Raw genomic sequence first — 16,817 nt, forward strand, 5'->3', positions numbered from 1 at the left:
CCCAATGTTCATAGCAGCAGTACTTACAATAGCCAAGACATGGAAACAACCTAAATGTTCATTGACATATGACTGGATAAAGAAGATGTGGTATATATATACAATGGAATATTACTCAGCCATAAAAAATAAAATAAAGTCATTTGCAGCAACATGGATAGATCTGGAGATCATCATTCTAAGCGAAGGCAGAAAGAGAAAAAAAAATGCCATATGATATCACTTATATGTAGATTCTAAAAAAGAAGGACACAAATTAACTTATCGACAAAACAGAAACAGATTCATAGACAGAGAATAAACTTATGGTTATCAGGGGGTAAAAGAGGTGGGAAGGAATAAATTGGGAATTAAAAAACTGCACCTCTTGGGGAGTGATGGAAATGTTAGCTATCTTGAGTGTGGTAGTGGTTTCATTGGTATATACATCTATCAAAATTCATCAAATTGTACATTTGAAATATGTGTAATTTATTGTACAGGAACCATACCACAATAAAGGTGTTAAAATTTTCTTTAATTAGAGTATTTTCTAACACCATATCAAAATATAAACTCAAAATGGATTAAAGACCTAAATGTAAGACTGGATATTATAAAACTCCTAGACAAAGATATAGGCAGAACACTCTTTGACATAAATTTCAGCAATATTTTTTTCAAATCAGCTCCTAGAGTAATGGAGATAAAAGCAAAAATAAACAAAAAGGGACCTGATTAAACTTAAAATCTTTTGCAGCAAATGAAACCATAAACAAAATGAAAAGACAACCTGGAGAATGGGAGAAATATTTGCAAATAATGCAACCAACAAGGGACTAATTTCCAAAAAAAAAAAAAATGAACAACTCATCCATTTTAATATCAAAAAAAGCAACTCAATCAAAAAATGGGCAGAAGACCTACATATACATTTCTCCAAAGAAGACAGGCCCATGAAAAGATGCTCAATATCACTAATTATTAGAGACATGCAAATCAAAACCACAATGAAGTATCACCTTACACCAGTCAGAATGGCCATCATTAAAAAGTCTACAAATAATAAATGCTGGAGAGGATGTGGAGAAAAGGAACCCTCCTACACTGTTGGTGGGAATGTGAATTGGTGCAGCCACTATGGAGGACAGTATGTAGGTTCCTTCAAAAACTAAAAATATACTTACCATATGATCCAGCAATCCTACTCCTGGGCACATATCTGGAGAAAACTCTAATCTGAAAAGACACATGATCCCCAATGTTCATAGCAGCACTATTACAATAGCCAAGATATGGAAACAACCTAAATGCCCATCAACATATGACTGGATAAAGAAGTGGTATACACACACACACACACAGGAATATTACTCAGCCATAAAAAGGAATGAAATAATGCCATTTGCAGCAACATGGATGGACCTAGAGATTATCATATTGAGTGAAATAAGTCAGACAGAGAAAGACAAATATCCTATTATGTTGCTTATACATGGAATCTAATTCTATTTACAAACCAGAAATAGACTCACGGACATAGAAAACAAACTGTGGTTACCAAGGGGGGAAAAGGAGTGGAGGGATAGATTAGGAGTTTAGAATTAACAGATATACATTACTATATATAAAATAAACAACAAGGACCTACTGTATAGCAGGGGGAACTGTATTCAGTTTCTTATAATGAGCTATAATGGAAAAGAATCTGAAAAAAATGTATATGTATAACTGAATCACTTTGCTGTACACCAGAAACTAACATTGTAAAGTGGCTACACTTCAATAAAAAATAATTTAAAAGAAGAAAATTTCTGATTTTAAGTTATATTTCCCCAATTCCTTCTAATCCCTGCTTACTTCTTTTTCTGTCTAGCAAACGCCTACTCATCCTTCAAAGCCCAACTCAAATGTTACACCCCTACAAGTCTTTCCCAAACTTTCACTCAAACAGATTAATTGTCGTTGTTCCTATGACATCTGTCCACACTTCTGATAGCACTTTTACAGCACATTGTAGTCTATTTTCCTAACTGTCTCCTCTACTAAACTACAAGCACCATGTAAGAAACCAGAGGTTGTAGCCATGTTTTATATTTGTTCCCTTCAAGGCTGACATAACACTCAGTATGTAGTAGGTGCACAATAAATATTTTTAAGAATAAGTAAATGTAAGAATAAAAAACAATGTCTATATGTTTAAACAAATGCCATCCTCTTTTTTCTAGGTTAACCGCTGTCTCTCTCCATGTCTGTTCATTTGCTTGTTTTTAATTGATAAAAGAATAGTTGAGGAATTGGGAATTAGGGAATGAGTATTAGTACTTGTATCATTTGAATCAAGGTGAGAATTAAGGGAATTTGAAGACATATTTGATTGAAAGTAGGGGGAAAAAGTTGAGAAGCAGAAGAAGTAATTTAGGGCCAAAATTCAGAACTATGAATGAGAATCCCTCAATCACTACTATCCTAAATCATGATTTGTCATGGCCAAAAGCAGTGTGGCTTTAGCAGACCTGGCCCAAACTCAGAGTCACAGTGCTAAGGGTTTATAGCCCAGCTGTAAGTATTATGTAGTTGGATGTGGAGGTAGGTCACTTAACCCACCTTCCTCTGACAGTTTCTTCCGCTGACAAAGATAACTAGAAATGCCTGCCCACCTAGCTCACAGAATTACAGTGAATATCAAAAGTCATCAGACTTGTGCCTAAGAGTTGCTATGACACCCAATGCAAATGTGAATCATGCAGCTTTACTATATGTAGGAAAACATAAATGTTTGGTAAATAATTGCATGAATGAATAAATAAGCCCAGTTTGCTAATGATCTCATTTAAATCCAAGACTAAATGCAGAAACGACTTCATCTTTAAGGCTTATATAAAATATAACCAACGTATTTAACATCATCATTACAAAGAAAACCCTCTTCCCCATTAAGTTGCTGCTGATTCTTAGACTTTCTTCATATGGGACAAGATTTTTTGTTTCATCATTTAAGATATGGCTTGAAAGGCACCAGGCCTGAGAAAAGTAACATTAAGACTTAAATCACACTAAAGAATACATGGCAAGTTTCCTTTTTCAAAAGTATGTTCTAATATGGACTAAGGAGAAGATGAGTTTCTTTTGTTTTGCTTTAAGTTTTAAATCAAATGTAGTGCACTTTGTTACCTGCACTGCTAAAGGGGCGAGTAATTGAACTAGAGGCCAGCCACCTACCACTTTGGTAGACTATAAAAGGGGTCTTTCTGCATTTCTTCCATTTTCCTACCCTTGAAATTTTGGACCTCCTGCTTAATTTAACCTGACAGCTAGTTATAATATTGCTCTGAAGTTAAAAATAAAAAGATAACATAACCCCTAAATTATATATATTTGTGTATGTGTGTGTCTATAGATTTAGATATTTCTGACTTGGAAGAGCATTAGAGTAGATCACAGGGAATTGTACTGATTTATCCCCACTTACCAAATACTCACTAATCTGCCCTTGCTATGATCAAAATAGTCATCACAAACACCATAATGAAAAAAATCCACATAAAGAATCGGTCTATGACTTTTGCCACCTTTTTCCATTCGCTCCCCTTGGAATTGGTGGCCCTGTGGTCTTTGAGGCACTTGGCAATGTATTCAATATTCTTTGTTAGTACTTGATACCGTGCACAGTAACTGTCAGCATCCTGCGGATTCTCACCCTGGTATCCCAAGTCATTCTTTAAGAGTTTGTTCATTTCCTTCTTTCTGGGAAGGTCTTTGTTTCTGGTCGTATTCAGATTAGGTTCTGGAAGTTTGCCATAAACCTTTGTGAGGTGGTCCCGCTGCCTGTCGTGGCGGGGGCTGAGGCAGCTCTCACCCACGTCGTAGACAAACAAGATCCTGGACATGTATTTCAGGATGACCACCCTGGCCCAGTGTGGCACTGGCCGGGCCTCAGCCCCGCAGAAGTGGATATTCATCACCATAATGGTCAAGGCAGTGGAGGCTGTGATCAAGGCCATCGTGGCTATGTAGTATTTGCCTGGGAAACAACAACCACCAAGTTAGCTTAAAACTGTCCTCATGTTTGGCTCAAAAAGAAACAAATGCCTCTTCTGAGGAAGCTGTATACACTAATAGTTCCTAGTACAAATATTTGAATAAAACGGGGTTAAAATCCGAGCTCTGTCACTCACTAGACTTGCAACCTGGAGCACTTTATATGTTCCTGGTAAGCCTCAGCTTCCTTCTCTATAAAATGACCACATTAATAGTATCTAACTCATAGGAATATGGTGGGGCTTAACTGAGAAAATACATGTAAAGTTCTCAGCACTGTCCCTTGCACTGAGTTAAAAGGTTTGTAAAGTTTTGCTGAGATCATGATGTGAAAAACTGCTTTGAACAAACAAATAAGCAAACAATGAAAAATCTTGGCCAGTTCTCAGAATTGTCTTTGGATCTCATTAATATAAAAGCTCACTACTATTGGGGAAGAAAAGAGACACTCTGTCAGGGTTAGTCTTTAACATGTGATTACATAAAGCAAGTATTCATGAGAAAAGAAAATTAAGGAAGAAAACAATAAAGATAGGGTACAAATTTAAGAAATATAAAACAAAGAACCTAAAAGATGAACAAAACCAAAAGCAAGCTATTCAAAAAGAGTAATACAATTGATGAACCTTTGATAAGGCCGCCCATGGATAGAGGTGGAAGAGAAAAAAGATGCAAAAGAAAAAAATGAAAGAATAGAAATTTAGAAAATAATAAAATAATATTATAAATAGCTATATGATAATACATTTGAAAACCTAGATGAAACTTCTACAGGTATATAGACTATCACATTTAGTGTAAGAAGAAAGAACGCTTGAAGAGAAATGGGAGTTAGTCAAATACCTCTACCCACCCACACCCAAAAAGTTCTAGAGCCAAAGGTTTTATAGGCAAGTTTCACCAAATTTTTAAGAAACAGATAACTCATATCTTATGCAGGTTGTTTCAGAAATAGAAAAGAGGGGAAAATGCCTAGCTCATCTTATGAAGCAAATGTAACCTTGATTTCAAAAGTAATAAGAAAGAAAGTATTTAGGCCATTTCACTTATAGACACATTTGAGAAAATCCTATATAAATTACTGGCTAATTAAATCCTGTCTTTAACTGATAATTCATCATGATGAAGAACTGTTTGGTTCAACATCAGAAAACAGTAGTGTAATTCACTACATTAATGGAGTAAAAGAAAAAACTCCTTTATCTTAACAGATAAAGACAATGCATTTGATATTGTTCACCATCTGTTTACTATTTGTTGAAAGCTCTGAGTAATCTAAAAATAAAGGGAATCTTTCTTAACATTGTAAAGGCTATGGGTCAAAAGTCGGGATCAAATGCTATACAATGAAAAAAGTTAAACACATTTCTATGAGATTGGAAGTACATTTCATAAGTGATACAAATAACAAATTGTGATTATGAATTAATAGTCTCAAGATCTGTGTGCACCCTTCCTAAAAACATACAGTTCATATTATCACAGAAAAAAGTAATGCTTATAAAATTCTTGAGACATGTCCTGAGACATCTGTCTTCAGAAACTGAGCCAGCTTGCTTCTGAATGTCACTGCTCAAGAAGAGAGAGGCACCTGCCAATTGATCCTGCCTCAAATATGGTTATGATTGGATGTCATCACTGTCAATCATTTCTGCCTTAGGAGAGGTAATAAAAGTGCCAATACACCTCTTCCTCTTTTTTAGTGGTGGTGAGAAAGGAGAGAACCTTCTGTATCTATTTTTCAAAAATGAGAGAGAGAGAGAGTGGGGGGGGGGGCTTGCTTGGAGAGACATAGCAACCAATGTAGTAATAAAGGCTGAATATTGCATAATACTAGATTCAGTAGAGGGTAAAAAGGCAGTGTGAAATCCCTTTTATATTTGTCTCCAAGTCCTTTGGTGTTCTGAAATTTCTCCTCATTGCTTACTTTAAAGAACCAAAAGTTAGGTCTAGCTTCTGATCCTGGTAAGCATCTATTACAATAGCAAGTCACTGAGATAGAGGTGTTGGATCTAGTGTTACCCTTGGTGGCAGGAATTAGGTATTAAATGTGTTAGGAGGGATCTCAGAACGAGGTAGGTAAAGGAAAAGAGGGAGGGATGGTAGCCACAGTCTACGCTCCTACCCTTAGAAGGACATTTTAGTATTGCAGATTTTTGAAAATGTGGTCTTCTTTTAGAATCACCTCAGGTTCCCAAATCTTGCTCAAGATTCCAAAAAAAAGAAAAAAACCTCTTTGGGTGTAGAAACCTGCATTTTTAACAAGCTCTCCCACAGCTATTATTCCCAGTAAAGTTTGAGAATTACCCTGTTAAGGGTGGATGGCAGGCTTAGAAATCCAGCTCATTGTTTCTATCACATTTACCACTCTTCCTAAGAAGAAATCCCTTGTGATGTGAAAAGATAATAATGGTCACTGTTTGCTGGGTGCTCACATGCCAGGCTCCGTGCCAGGCACTGGCATGATGAGGTAGCAATTACACGGAATTTGCAGTTGATGAAGCAACTTGCTTAAGGTTGATCAAGGAACAAGTGGTGAAGTGAGAGTTCAGATGCAGACGTCTTGGACTTCAAAATCAGGGCCTTAACCTAAAAGCCAGTGGTTTTTAGACTTGAACAAAAAGTGTATCAAAATCACCCAGAAAGCTTGTTAAAACAGTTGGCCAGACCTCACCCTCAGAGTTTCCAATTCAGTTGGTCTAGGGTGGGCCCTGAGAATTTGTATTTCTAAAATGATGCAGTTGCTGTGGGTCCAGAGACCACACTTTGAGAACCACTGCTCTAAATTCTATTGCTGGCATTCCTCTTTTGTGTAAACCTGGAGACCACGAGACCAATTTTGTCTCCAACAGCCACATCTGTATTCAAAGATGCCAACTGAGGACACTAAATGAAGGATGTGACAGCCCGTGTTGAGTTTGAGGTTGACCTAATTGTTATCCTAATTGTTACGAGTTTAGAGGCACAGATATAACCCCAGTCACTACAAAGCTAGGCTCAAACTGTAAGACACTTGAACTCACCTATCAGAGGGACATTCTCTGAGGCCGGCATGATCTCTGCCACCATGAGCTGAAATACAGTCATGGCCAACAGTATGGTCACTCCCAGGGAGACCTTCTCCCCAGAGGCTGCTGGGAGATAAAAACTCAAGGGAGCCAGAAAAGATATGAGGACGCATGGGATGAGGAGGTTGACGATGTAGAAAGAGGACCTCCTCTTCAGAAGGAGAGTGAATGTCACATCTGGGTAAGGCTCAGAGCAGCAGCCGTAGGAGATCACATTCTTCACAGCAGGCATGCCATGGACCTCCCACTCCACATCTTCGATGAAGTCGGAGAGGTCTCCACTATCCAGGGCGTTGAATATGTCCACCTGATTGCCATTGTAGGTCCAGGAACCAAAGGTCAGGTTGCACTGCTGATTATCAAAGGGGAAGTAGGTGACATCCACCACACAGGAGCTTTTGGTGATGGCCGGTGAATCCCAGGTGATTAGCCCGTCATACCGCAGGACCACATTGGTGTTCACAGGCTCAGAAGATTCATCATCAGCCCTGAAGGTCAGAGGAAGAAAGTGAAAGCTGTACCTTATTCTAGACAACTCACCGTCCTATGCCCATCACTGCAGTGTCTTTGGCAATGGATCACCATTCCTGTCACCATGGCTTGAAAATCTGGAATCAACTCTAATTTTGCCCTTCTTCCTCATCTCCTGTAACTAGTCAGGGCTGGGTTCCTTTTGATTCTTCCTTTAAAGCATCTCTGCTCTGTGTCCCTTCCTCTCCACTTCCAGTACCACTCTCCTGGTCCAAGTATAACAATTCCAACATCCAGCCAAAAAGTAAATGAGGCTAAAATGTGACAGGGAGGCTCTGCTTACCTGATTTTGTTAACTTTGGGCACAAGAATAACAAAGTAGCTTTTTGTTGCTGTTGGAAGAGCTGTATGTGCTTACTGCAGAACATTTGAAAAACACAGAGAAAATTTATTCACCCATAATCTAAGAGATAATAATTTATTCTAGATATATCTTCCTTTTGCTTTATCAACATTTATGCCTGGTATTTGGGGAGTACAGAATTGCTGTTTTGCTTTAAGGAATGACTCATTCTCCACCATCATGAAGGCAGATGAAGCCAAGTCCTGGATGTGGGACCCAAGTTAGATCCAGCTGCTTCACTCTCTCTGGAATTTAGATCTTAAGCAGAGGAATCCAAAGACCAAAAAGAGTCACCCTGGTGATGGCTTCCTATAAAAATCAATTAATTTTTTTAAAAGATCAATAGTCCCTGCTGTCTTGAACTATAGAGTGGTCCCAATCTGTCCTTTCCAAGGTCTGGTCATTGACCTTTTTTTCCCTTTAATTCAGTTAGCTGTACCATGTACTTCCAACATATTCCTTTTATTCACAAGTTAGACAAAGTCAGTTTCCAATGCTTACAGTCATAACTGATATGCTGTTAACATTTTAGTGCATATTTTTCCAAGTCTTCCTTACAACTTTTTCCCTACAAAATATATTATGGCTAAACGTAATGTGGTATTCAGGATTAGATCCTGGAACAGAAAAATACATTAGTGAAAAAAGCTGCTGAAATCCAAATAAAGTCTGTAGTGTAGTTAATAGTATTATATTAGTTTTGACAAGTGTACTATGGTCATATAAGATGTAACATTATAGGAAACTGGGTGAAGAGTATACAGAAACTCTGTGCCATCTTTGTATCTTTTCTACAAAACTAAAATTATCTCCAAATAAAAAGTTAATTTACCAAAAAAAGTTGAGACAAAATTTTAAAATGTATTTAGTCATCTGTTCATATTCTTCTGCAACATTATTTTTAAGACTAAATGGTATTCAACTATATTCCATTATAGAGATATGCCATAATTATTTAACCAGTTCACTGATGTTCAACATTATGGTTGTTTCCAGTTTTTACATTTATAAGCAATGTAGTAATGAACATCCTTGTGGTCAAATTGTTGCATTTATCCATTGACCCTTTCCTTAGGTTAAATTGCTAGAATAGGGTGTGGTAGATCAAAGAACTGGCAGGTTATTAAAATTTAGGTACCACAATGTTAACCATAATGGTCTGATTGGGTCCACTGTAATCAGACCATTACAGTTGAATTACGGTGCTCAGTTTTTAATGGACGTTTAGAGAGAAGATCTTTAATGTAGGTCCTGTGAAGACAACAAATTGAATTTTTTGAATGCCTGAACATGATCTCTGTAACAAAGAGAAGTATATACAGTCAGTTATATGAGAAGTGAGAACTGGAACATCACTCACCCATCCTACCTTCCGTGGAGACCTGGGGACCAGAAGATCCAAAACAAAACTGTCTGCAATTGGAAGGCAAAGAAGACTAGAGAATCAACCCAGAGGAACAGAGAAGAGTTGATTACTCAGTGTGGTGAAAAGGTTCTATGGGGAATAGTCAGCGGGATCGGGGCTATGATTCAAGAGGTCATGATCCCTGGGCCAGCTCTCTGAAAAAGGACTGAGACTAAAATCCAGACTGCAGCCTACCAGTGCTGCTTCCTGAAGGGAAATCCATGCCCAGTAGAAGGCTAAGCTCCCAGCAGAGTCACCCTGAGCCACCTCTCATTCATCTTGCTCTGGGTCAAAGGGGAACCTTTCCTGACTCTCAGAAACTTGCGTTTCAGAATAAAAAGACAGAGGACCCCCTTTGACAACAGGTGGAGCAACTGAGCCTCAGCTGTGACAGAGCAATCTGCTTCCTTCTCAAAGTGCGGTCCATGCGCCAGCAGCACTACTCTCTGGAGCTCGTAGAACTGCAGAGCATCAAACTCAACCCCAGACCTACTGAATCAGAATCTGCATTTTAACAAGTTCTTCAGGTGGTTTACGCACACGTTACAGTTTGAGAAACTTAAACCTTACCTACCCATTCACCCAGGCCCCTTACTCTCAGATCGAGAAAAGGCCAACTGGTGATCTTATGGTCTAGTTCACCTTCCACTCCATACAAAGTCCAAAACCCACAGGCCAGTTTCTAGCTGGCCCATTCTGATTTAATCTTAGTAGTATCATGTATTATTGATACACGACCTTAGACAAGGGAGCATCGCTGTTACGGGTTGAACTGTGTCTGTGAAAAATTCATATGTTGAAATCCTAGCTCCTGGCACTTCACAATGTGACTTTATTTGGAATAGGGTCATTGCAGATGTAATGAGTTAAGAAGAGGTTATACTGATGTAGGGTGGGCACCTAATTCAACAGGACTGGTGTCTTCACATGAGGGAAAATACAGACACAGAAAACACACAGGGAGAACGCCATGTGAAGAAGGAGGAGGAGACTAGGGTGATGCTCCTACAGTCGAGGAACCAAGGCTGCCAGCAACCACCAGATAAGCCAGAGGAGAGATATGGAATAGAGTCTTCCTTGCAGCCCTCAGACAGAACCAGCTTTGCCAATCCCTTGATCTTGCACATCCAGCATCTAGAACTGGGAGATGACACATTTCTGTTGTTTCAGCCACCCAGTTTGCAGTACTTTGTCACAGTAGCCCCAGCAAACTAACACAGCTTCCCATACAGTTTCTCACCTGAAAAGGGGACTGTGACTCTAAGATTTTATGACCTATTTTTATCATCTGAAGCTTTATGATCATCACTTCAGGGCTTAGGAACACGAACTGACTAAAATTCATGTGTGTTTAAAACATTCACGCTTTTTTTCATTATGTTTCCCTTCTATTAAATCAACAAATTCATTCCTGAGAAACTGCTGACTTGCATTTACTTGTTATACAGGACAATATCCGGCCTCCACACCAGGTCGCTGGGGATCCTGATGGAGTCCAGCCCATCATACTGGTCTCGATCCCACGTGAGATATGCGTCGTGCCAGATTTGGCGGATCCATAAATAGGCCGTCAGAATTTGGTTTCTTTCATCCTGCAAAATAAACCCAGATGTAACTTTGTCCTGGAGACACCTCAACTGAATGCCCTTCGTTTCTACAACACTTGTCTTCAAAACAGGATTTCCAGGAGCACTCATTGATTTCCAATACGTGAGTTAGAGTTTTCCAGTCTACCCGTCCTCGATGGACTGCCAAGGCCATATTTTTTTTTTGCTTGATTTAGTGTTTGGAATGTAAAGTGGACAAATATTTAAATCATCAGCTCTTTGCATGGATCAACAGCTTAAATTTCTCTGAATATTGATCAACTGATGATTCATTTGAATGAAAAAGTCAGGAAACATCAACAAGGTACAGAAGAAAAGCCTTTCAAGTTTCATAACTTTGTGTAGTTAAAATATAGACACTAAGTAAGGTCTGTCATTTTAAAACACCACCTTTTTTTAAAAATTGGGATAAAAATTCACATGACATGAAACTCACCATTTTAACCATTTTAAAGTATACAATTCAGCAGCTTCTAGTTTATTTACAATGTCACGAAACCAATGCCACTCTCTAATTCCAGAACATTTCATCACCCCCAAAAAGAAACCCTATGACCATCAAGCAGTCAATCATCATTCCTCTGTCATTCCCACAGCGCCTGACAACCACTACTCTGCTTTCTCTCTCTATGGTGCTGCTGATTTTGCAAATTTTGTAGAAACGGAACACATAATGTGTAACACCATCTTGCTTTAGATGTGAATGTTAATGGCCAGGATTAGGTCATGTTTAGTGAAATTAATTTTGTAGAAAGCTTTCTTCCCCTGGAATTTCCTTTTCCCACCAGCTTGTCCACAGAGCTGCCTGTTCTCATTTCCTCTCAAATTCCCAGTTTAAGACATTCCCTTTGGAAAGCACTGTTAGTTTCATTCTAAACAGCACTCCAAAGAGTCACCGCTATATGCTACTCACCATATCCTTGATCTGAGAAAGTGTAATCTGGAGCGTGACATTCAGGACTTTATCTGTATCCTCTACTGGACGAAGAGCGTTGGAATAATCTTCAAAAAGGTCATTAAACAATTTCTGAGCATATTTTCCATCTGCTGTTTCTACGGCTGCTCGAAAAGAGGGACCTGGATCAGACTTCAGTGTCGTGTATTTCAAGGCAAAGACTGAGGACTAGCATTGGAGACGACCCAGCATCAGAGACAAGCTCTGGGTCGATCGATGGGAGTTATTTTTCTGGCATGCCCTATGGGATCAGCATGAGTTGGGAAGAAGCTGGATTACTCCCTTGCAGTTAGAGCATTTGTTCTGTTTCCTGATTCATCCCACATGCCACCAAAGAAGTGCCCCAGATGAGTCAGGATAGTTACACACTTACCAGCCTCTTACCTCTCAGTCTTGAGGCAGCAAAGTAAATCCAGCAAAAAGAGATGCAGGAATGGGGCCAGTTCATCTTTTCCCTAAGCCTCTGTGAATCCCCAGCCAGGCAGTGCAGTCTTCCACTTCCTTCCGTGAATGGGAAGGGTCTGGGCACAAAGATCCCACTCCGCTGCTGTCCCTGCACAGCAGATGGCTTGCAGCACACAATGGGCTGAGGTCCTGAGATCCCTCCCCCGTAATCTGAGACCGGCAGCTCCAGCAGCTGAGATACCAGGAGCCCCCATGGGTTAGGTCAGGCAGTGCTGCTCTGTGGGGACTGTCCCAGTTGAGGATCCCTAGTTACCTTCAGCAGAAATATCCTGACCAACCTTTCAGGGGAAGAGAGGTAGGAGCTGGACACCCCCAAGATTCCACCTAAGCAGAATGGGCACTTTTTGCACCTGCAACAAGAAGATTCAGCCTGAGTCCGTGGACTAAGGAAAGCTGAACCGACCCAGCCATGAGATAGCTGTCTGGAAAGGCCCTATGCTCTTTGAGTGGCATTTGATAAAAGGAAAGAGAAGTAGTTCCATGATCTCCAGAATAGGTTGGCATTTGGGTTTCTTCTCTGCCTTCTGTTTCTCATCACTCCTTCAGCTGTCCCACCGGGCTCGGATCTTGTACAGTAATATGTGTGAGTCTATGTGTGTGTATATTGGGGGCCGGGGAGCACTGGATGGGAGAAGAGCAAACACTCCCTTCAGAAGCAACAGCAGCACTGTGACTTGGATTAGGAGTGGAAGACCTAGGTCTGACAGCCAACCCAAACACTTCTTTGCTTTATAATCCTCAGCTTCCCTGAACTAGAGACAGGAAAATAATATTCCCTCTCTCCAAGAGCTACTGGTATCACAAAGCACTCTGCAGATTGTAAAGCACTATGTAAATGTTAGTAATTTTCACCTCTGATTAGCTGTGCAGATGCAGAATTCTGTACTCACCAAGTCACTTAGGGTTTACTAGCTCTAGGGGAAAACAAAGGTTCAAGGGCTCACCAAATCAGCACAAAAATGATTCATAACTAATGGTGATATTACTAAGATGTTATCCTTTTACATTTGAAAATGCTACTTTGTATAATTTCAGCCATTTCTCATATGTGATCTGATATTCCTCACACAAAAGAATGTCAATTTCCAATTGCCAAAGCCTGCTTCTCCTCTTGCCTGGAGTGGGGGGGGAAACTGCCTTAGAAAACCAAATTAAGATCATTCAGTTGCCTGGAGTCACTGCAAGGGAATTGCATAGCTCTATTTCCTCAGGTTACAGCCACCTGATGAGTCACCAGCCCCTCTTCAGGAATACATCCTACGAATGGAATAGACAGACACTCAAGCTGTCAGCTACGGGTTTCCTAATTGCCTATGCCCTTGTGTTGATTGCGAAGATGTTATTTTTCTAATGCCCCTCGTCTGACTCACCCATCAAATGACACAGTTCCTGGTGCCCACACTCAGCCCTCCCTCTTCCAAAAAAACCATCCGCTCTGGAATCTCAGAAGCTGAGGGGCCTTTTGAAATTGAGTGAATGCCTCATTTTCACATGAGGAAACTGATGTCTAGAGATGCGAGTGGCTTGCTTCCAGCAGCACTTGGCCACCGAGACAGAATCCAGGCCACCCGCCCCAGCCCAATGTGCTCACCACAGCCTCTCCTCCTCCTTGTCGTCCTCCACCCACACAGCACTTGATGCCTGCTCAGTGCTGACTTACTCATAGTGAGAGCCTCTCTCCCTTATGTGTCCTCAGTGCCTCACATCACAGGGAGCAGCCCCTGGAATAGGAGCTCAGCGAATGCATGGGGTTCGCTACTGCAGCTGCTGCTTGAACGTGGCCTTGAAAGTGGTCACCTTTGGTTGTCTGATGGCTTTTCATTAACTCAGTTCATTCAATTGGTCACTTGCAGTTTTTTTTTTAAATGGTAATAGCTGATACTCACCTATCAGTGTTAACACAAACGAAATTAAACCAATACTTTAGGGGGGTGCAATTCTGTTTTTTATAGCAAAGACATTAATGACTAGAAAGCAAATTCATTTTAAAAACAACCACTAGGTGTTTTCCTAGGGGACCTACTCTTACCCAACCACTACCTTTCCCTTAGCTCCAAACCATACCCAAAAAGAGAGAGACCTGTAACATAGTGGTCCTGTCACCTGCAGGATACTAATGGAAGGAGAAATCTGTTGAATTCACCATTTTAGAGTTCAATATGGCTAAAAAGCAGGCAGAAAAAAAAAAAGGCAGGCAGATATGCTTTAGACTGATTTTCTAAAATGTAGGTTCAGACAGCGAAAATAATCTGAATAAACGTCAGCCGTCCAGGAGTTTGGAAACTCCTACTTTCCTGAGCGCCCATTAATTTAGGATTAGTCATATCTGTTGGCATATTAACTCAGGTTCACAGAGCATGAAACCATTTAAGTTGGGAAGTTCATGCTGTTCGTTGTAGTAGCTGCCTTTTCCCTGCTTTTGGGTAGAAATTCTGAATAGCATTTCACCATAGTTTGTGTGATATCACCATGTGAGGGCAGTATACTCTGTCCAGAAAAAGGGACCCACAATTCAGAGAATTCGTAGAAAGCACAATAACCTTTCTAGCATCTGTACCCTTTGAGAAGCAGCACTCCTTGCCACAATTAAGTGTTCCAGCCATTTCAGGGTCACTGGGAGCCAAATCCTCCTCCGTGGACCAATTCTGAAGGACTCATCTATTTCCAAAATATAATATTAGGATATCAGAGACATTCTGTAAGATCTTAATATTTTTAAACACGGTTTTTATTATATAAGCAATACATGTCTAGTGTAGAATGATTAGAAAGTATAGAAAAGCACAATGAAGGAAAAGAAAGGAGAAGAATCCAACCAGGCAGAGATAGAGCATCTTTTTTAAACGCTCATGGCACTGTGCTGTCATGTCCTGTGAGATCTGGAAGGACATCAATCAGTAGCAAAATTCTGCCTTACTCCATGAAGATTATGAGCACAAAGAAATGCACATGATGCTTCTAAATATCCTTTCCTGTTCTCAAGGGGTTGCGTTGTAGTTCACACAGGATCTCCCTTGAATGGCCTCCCATTCTTTTCTACCCCTCTCCCTCCCCTCAGAGTCTCTGCTCAACCCTTTTTTGGCTGAAGATGCTGAGAACCCTTTACCCATTGGGGTCAATCCTCCTGGAAGGCATCCCTGGCTCCATCCCTGGAGGAGGATGGCCGTGCTTCCACTCTTTGGAACAGAGCTCTTGCCTTCCCCCCAACCCTTAACGAAGGCACTAAGGGTTGAGCCCAGGATCTCCTGCATGCCAAACATGCTCTCTACCACTGAGCTTTATCCCCACCCCAAAACATCCTAAATTTTATTTGTTAATGAAGGTAATGGGGATTGAATCTAGGACCTCGGGCATGCTAAGCATGTGCTCTCCTACTGAGTTATACCCTCCCACCCCAGTGCTTGGCTGACAGAGAATCCTAGTGAATTCTTTTGCAAAAAGGCCCTCTCCCCAGTAGCAGAGCAGGGGAAAAGCAGGGAGGGTGAAGGAGTGAAGAGGACAAATTCTGTTACATGTATTTTTTTAAAACAAAAATTGCAAAAGTCAAACATAATATTTTGTAAAGGATATTTTCCCCCACAAATTAACATGGCATGAATATTTTCTCAATTTCGTTAAGTTTAGAATCAGAATATTTTTAATCCTTAAAAAGCTCACAGAATCCATCTAGCTGACCGCCTTCATTTTACAGATGAAAAAACTGATGTCTGCCAAAGATGGGTAGATGGGACAGGACGACAACTCTCCACTGAGAGCCAAGCCAGAGTCCCTCAGCCTCCCCTAGGAGGCCAAACTTTCAGCAGAGGAGAGCTGTCCTGGGTGATCAGAACTGTGGCACCTAACCAGTGGCTCCCAACTCAGAAGATGCCCAGACGGACCTCTGGGTCTGAGAAACTATTTCACTGCTACTTTCTAATGGATTCATCCTGAGCATGTGTCTCAAAGTTTAAAAACTCAAAGCTTTTTTAAAGGAGTAGTCTCCAGATTCTTTCACCATGCACCAGAGTTTGGGGTAAGAGTTGGTAGCTGGGATGTCAAATCATGCCCAAAGTGCTGTGGCCTACTGAGGCCACACTCTCTGAACAGTTTTGGGTTTGCTTTGTCTCTATTTTTATAACCAAGGAAAGCAGTATAGAGTTAAAGAACATAAACTCTGGAGTCAAACTGCTTGGATTCAAGCCTGCCCACCACTTACTAGCTGTGTAACTTTGGATGGATTACTTAACCTCTCTGTGCCTCTATTTCTACATCTACAAAATGGGGACAATTACAACAGTACCTGCATCTTAGGGCTGTTTTGAGAATGAGTTAAATGAGTTAACATATGTGAAACCCTTGAAACCAAGCAGGACCTTGGTGGGCTTTCCCAGAGACAGACACGTCCGCCAACCTCATGTCCCCCACCTCATATCCCCCACCTCTT

The 16,817-nt window shown here is 40.5% G+C and overlaps 1 protein-coding gene across 6 annotated transcripts in view; it reads right to left on the reverse strand.

Moving 5' to 3' along the window:
- Positions 1-498: 498 nt before the first annotated feature.
- CHRNA9 (cholinergic receptor nicotinic alpha 9 subunit) overlaps positions 499-16,817 on the reverse strand; it is a 75,769-nt gene continuing 59,450 nt past the window's right edge. For 2 of the 6 annotated variants that reach the window (XM_064487257.1, XM_010980371.3), the window contains exons 2-6: positions 12,314-15,052; positions 11,888-12,033; positions 10,805-10,959; positions 7,044-7,576; positions 499-4,003 (exon numbers count right to left, since the gene is read on the reverse strand). In XM_064487257.1, coding sequence (XP_064343327.1) covers positions 3,462-4,003; positions 7,044-7,576; positions 10,805-10,959; positions 11,888-12,033; positions 12,314-12,377 — 1,440 coding nt within the window. In that variant the 5' untranslated portion in view covers positions 12,378-15,052 and the 3' untranslated portion in view covers positions 499-3,461. Of the gene's footprint in view, positions 4,004-7,043; positions 7,577-10,804; positions 10,960-11,887; positions 12,034-12,302; positions 15,053-16,817 lie in introns of all 6 variants that reach the window. The other 4 variants (XM_064487261.1, XM_064487275.1, XM_064487270.1 and 1 more) reach the window with 4 other exon arrangements.

Source organism: Camelus dromedarius, chromosome 1 (genome assembly GCF_036321535.1).
Source record: "Camelus dromedarius isolate mCamDro1 chromosome 1, mCamDro1.pat, whole genome shotgun sequence".
Lineage (NCBI taxonomy): Eukaryota > Metazoa > Chordata > Mammalia > Artiodactyla > Camelidae > Camelus > Camelus dromedarius.